The sequence below is a fragment of the Poecilia latipinna genome, unplaced genomic scaffold (genome assembly GCF_001443285.1).
Source record: "Poecilia latipinna isolate Pla-1442-1.1 unplaced genomic scaffold, P_latipinna-1.0 Scaffold833, whole genome shotgun sequence".
NCBI classification, from domain to species: Eukaryota; Metazoa; Chordata; class Actinopteri; order Cyprinodontiformes; family Poeciliidae; genus Poecilia; species Poecilia latipinna.
In genome coordinates this window covers 40,001-45,080 of record NW_015113449.1, presented here as the reverse complement: position 1 = coordinate 45,080, position 5,080 = coordinate 40,001, and the positions used below count along the sequence as shown (strand labels likewise).

Here is a 5,080-nt window from a genome sequence, read left to right as displayed (position 1 = left end):
CCTGGACTTTAACGCTCCATCAACAAAGTAACCTCATGGCAGAAACCCAATTTCTCAACTTAAGTTCATGTGAAAAATAGCTGTTTGGCTAATTCCGGCACATTTGCTGAAATATTACGTAATGTGCGTTGTCCCTGCCAAATAAATGGATGAAAGTTCTTATATTTTGTGGACCACCCATTCACTGTCCCTTAACTTTGTGGGTGTTTTGTTGGGCGAAAATCCTCTGGACAATGATTGCAAAATGAAGCCAAGACATGAGAAATGGTAAGAACAGCGTGTGTCGCGTTTTACCTGTGTGAAGAAATCAGACCATTTATGAAAACTGTTGCATTCAGGACATGTTTTCAGCATTGCAATCTAGTGTGTTCACACATACTACATCTAAACATCTTGCAATGATAATAAAGCTGTGAGGATAAAGAGCCTGTGAAAGGAGCAAAAAAAAAAAAAAACCCAAACGGTAAGTGTGCAAGTTTTATAAGGTTATACCCATTATTCATGTTCCACCCTTTTTTGGGACAAACTGAAAGAAAAAAGAATCAATCTCTGTCCTACCGTCACATTTACGAACCAGTATTAAAGACTCTAACTGGGATATCTGGTCATAGGGAGCTGATAGAAAGAGTGCAGGTGGAGTCGGACGTGGAGGAGCAAAAATGATTACATTTAACAAACAAAACTGATCCAAACATTTTCAGACTGTAGATTTGTGTTTTAGAACACAGTTTTTTATCTTTTATTTTATACAAATATGCAGAGCAGATGCCTACATGATTCACCCATAAAGGTCCCTTGCATGTTTTGAAAGACTGCATGTGTAATTCAGTCACTGACAATCTATGCTTAAGGTCAGCTGTCCTTTCATGCAGCTGACCTTTAATGAAGGAATTCTGTAATATTTTTTTTCCAAACATATGTTTAACTCGTGCAAAATTGATTAAATGTGCAATATATATATATATATATATATATATATATATATATATATATATATTAGAAAATTTTTCAAAGCAGGCTGCAGACATTTCCGACACAAATCCTTGCGCGAAGGAGCTTCAGGGATGTTTGATGAGAATTTGTCAGTGATGCACCATCAAGAAACATTTAAGGCATCCATCACCTTCTGTCATTTCCCCAGCAACCACTGAATGAGACTCATCTTTCGCTGACGCCCTTTGACTTTTTCAGTCTTAAAATGGCATTAGTCCACATTAAGCGGGAGGCCAATTAACTTAAGGCCTCCTCTGCCAAGTCATTACAGTTTTATACGATTTGTGTGCAATTCTTGATCGTAAACTTTAATGGAAATGGTATGCCCTTAGCATGAGACGAGGCAAAGCGTTCGTATTAAAAACCTAAATGATGGACAGATTGTTTTCTGAGCAGTCCGAAGGCCCGTTTGATGCTGAATCTGCTGCTGAGGAGGATTTCCGCAGCATCTTTTCTTTGTGCCGAGTCGCTCCAATCTTGGGAGAGTCCGACTGAACATATAAGTGCCCAATCTTCTAATGTAACCCCCGCGCTTCAATACAGTTGAAGGTGTTTGCAGGCGGGACAAGGGTTGAACATTACCTCACTCTGAATGCTTTCTGGGGGGGAGAAACGAGCGAGTAATTAGCTGATTAGAGGCCCGTCGGAGCAGCTCCGCTTCCAGCCAATCCCAGCTCGCTCCGGCCCCCCCGAGGTGGAGAGGGGCGAATGGTGGCGAGCCGCATACCTTTGTAGTTTTAATGGTGCAGAGCGATATGTGTGAAGTGCGCTTAAGAAGAAAGGATGACTGGATGCAAGTGTCATAAAACAGCGTTGAAATAGTGATAACTCGTTAATGAATGTTTTTTTTTTCTTTCTTTTTCCCCTGCTCGCTCCCAGACTAATTGTATGAAAACGTCTCACTGAGGAGGCTTCACTGTCTGCGTGCTGACGCACAGCGCAGGTGCGCACCTTCTCAGCTTGTTTTCGTCAAAGGCTTCAAAGTTTCACCACTTACTTAGGACGACATGGAAAAGTCCAAAAACTTCAGAATCGACGCTCTCCTCGCCGATGAGACCCACCGTGGCGGTCGAGACGTTTCCCCGGGCCTGAGCAGCGACAGCCCCGGGAGCAGCCCGGTCTCTTGCCATCGCGCAGACACCCCATCCCCGCGGAGCGCTCACCTTCAGACGGGAATAATCCCCAAACCGAGCGTCCTAAATTTCCCGCACCCAGGCCTGGCTTGTCTGACACCGGGCGCCATTCCCGGTATGTACCCGGCACCGATGTATCCACTGAGCGCTCTGGGAGGGCAGCACCCAGCTTTCGCATACACCGGCTTCACGCAGCTGACACAGGGCTACCCGGAGCACCTGAAGGCGGCTGCCATGGCCGGATCTCTGCCCCTGGAACACTGGATCCGAGCCGGGATCATGATGCCGCGGATGCCGGATTACACCTGTAAGTGTGAGCAGATTTATTTCCACCCAAAACGTGAATTTTAAAAATTTGAAAAGAAAACAGACAGAAAAGTTCCAAGAAAAACCAAATAGAGGATATTGCTTATAATGTTTCTGAGACATCGGGGATAGTTTATTATTATTATTATTATTATTATTATTATTATTATTATTATTATTATTATTATTATTATTATTATTATTATATGGTTGGGATGTTTTTTCGTTTGGTTTCTTTTTTCTTTTCTTTCCATCTTTTCAAAGCTGCACAATCTACACTTGAAATAAAATAAAATAAAAAATTCTGAATTAATAAATGTTCCTTTTAACCTTTTATTTTTCTTACTTTTTCTTACTGTTTGTTCATAATCCCAGGTCCCTCTTGAAAATGAGATCTGGATCTCAACGGGGTTTACCTGGTTAAATAAAGGAAATAAAAATAATAATACAAATCTTTTGCTATTTCTATTGATTTAGTTTCAAAGAATAATATTTGCACAGTATTTCCTCCAGAGTTTGAAGTTGTAGTGCTCCATCTCTGCAAGCCCCTACATCTCTCGCAGTACAGTGCGTCTCCATTTTTTTATTGCTTATCCTTGTGTCATATTTTTAATTTTGTCTCATTTATTTCTCTATAAACGCCAACAAGATGAAAATTGTCTTTGTGTGACGAAGTGACTATAAACAAACACCTAAAACGTACTGTAGTTCATCAATAAAACCCCAAAAGCCTTCATTGGATTTTCATTAAGTTAATGGCATGCCTGCGTTTTTATGGCCCTTGCGCCAGCTTCTGCTGCGTCCCCCCGTCAACAATAAACTGCAGTGAAGCTATTATAGTTAATGATGGCCACAGAGTGCTGGCATATGTGTCCCTGTTCCCACCCACAGCATCACAGTGAACTTCTCATGTCCTTGGTGTTTTATAATTAAGAGAGGTGTCTGTGTTTGTTCCAAATATTTAGATATATAAAGGAAAATGTAAATGAACCTAAATTTGCTTTGTAACCAACTTCAAATACGCCTTATACCAAAGCTGTTTGCTGCTCTCGAGACAAATAGCAAGAATTTGAAATATGTGACTGACAACTGATGCTCTTCCTCTTCCAGCAGGCCCTCAGTCCGGCCTGTTGGGGAAATGTCGCAGGCCTCGTACGGCCTTCACCAGCCAGCAGCTCCTGGAGCTGGAAAACCAGTTCAAACTGAACAAGTACCTGTCCAGACCCAAGCGCTTCGAGGTGGCCACGTCCCTGATGCTGACCGAGACGCAGGTGAGACGGCATCATCGATCAGGAGCTTTGGCTTCTGAGCTCATCGTGCCTCAGGGTGAAAGTCTTCGAACGCAAACACGTGAAAAGTTCTCGTTCCAGGCTGCTGCGTGTTATTGCCTTTAACGTTGATATGTTGGATTTTTGTGGCTAAATCTCAAGGCTTTCCTACGATTTCTAACGGTTTGTTTTGGCCTGTCACAGCCAGGCCAACCTTTGAACACTGTGCGGAGAAAGAGTAACTGTAAAACCAAATTCATTTACAGCTTTAAAAATCAAAATCAATATATTCTTTTTACCATAAAAGCTTTAAAATATTGCACAGACTTAAAAACAACCAATAATTCACACAAACATGAAACTTTATACACGATTTCAACAAGGACTAGATTGTTCATAAATCCAGTCTGCACTGTCAATGACCTCCAACTCTAGAACCATTCTGCGTCATTTCTTTGCGTATAGGCTTAAAATACATTTTGTATTACATTTTACCAGTGGCAGGGTTAAATGAAGGATAGAACTTTTCTCCAAAGGAGATTTGAGCCAACAGAAATTTTAAAAAAATAATGAAATTACATAAAATAAAATTTATCTCCCAGAAATTCCTTTACAAATTCAATTGTTTGAACTGTTGTCATACAGATCTTATTTTTCGAATGTATTAAAAATATCTATCACGTTCCATTCGCCCCCTGCAGGTCAAGATTTGGTTTCAGAACCGGAGGATGAAGTGGAAGCGCAGCAGGAAAGCAAAGGAGCAAGCATCCGCCTCCAGCAAGGCGGAGGGGGAGCAGCTTAGAGGTGGAGGAAAAGTAACCAGCGACAAAACAGACGAGGCCAGACGAGGTTTAAATGTGGACGGCAGACGGGCAGACTACGGGTTGGAGGATGGAGAGGATGGGGAGGAGGACGACGAGATAGACGAAGAGGAAGAAGAAGAGGAGGAGGACGGGAGCCAGCATGGGTATCGCATCACCGTGAGCAACAAAGTTGAAATATCACGGTCCACAGACTTCTTGCAGCACCGCAGCAAGCTCGGCTACGACCCCCTCAGCCCGTTCTCTGATGATGAGCTGGAGGGGGTTCAGGTAGGAGGAGGAGGAGGAGACCGGAAGATTGGGGCAGGACTGTGAGGAGACCCCAGGAAGACCCTGAATGTTACAGAGATTCTACCAGGACAACTGCTCAAAAAGCAGCTGTTTGTGTTTACTCTAAAAAACAGTTTCCAAATCTGAAAAATATGTATGTTTTCATTTCCATCAAAAAAGTATTTTTTTTTTTTTTTTTTTTTTTTTAAAAAAAAAAAAAAAACAAAAAAATAAAACAAACATTTTTGGCCAAATTAGATTTCGAAAAAAAACCCTTTTTTAATTTAAA

The 5,080-nt window shown here is 41.7% G+C and overlaps 1 protein-coding gene across 1 annotated transcript; it reads left to right on the top strand.

Moving 5' to 3' along the window:
* The first annotated feature begins 1,581 nt into the window (after positions 1-1,581).
* Positions 1,582-4,967, top strand: mnx2b (motor neuron and pancreas homeobox 2b). Its single transcript, XM_015047558.1, has 3 exons — positions 1,582-2,433; positions 3,543-3,703; positions 4,402-4,967. Exons 1-3 carry the CDS (start codon positions 2,001-2,003, stop codon positions 4,834-4,836), a joined length of 1,029 nt encoding a protein of 342 aa, XP_014903044.1. The 5' UTR covers positions 1,582-2,000; the 3' UTR covers positions 4,837-4,967.
* The last annotated feature ends 113 nt before the right edge of the window (positions 4,968-5,080 follow it).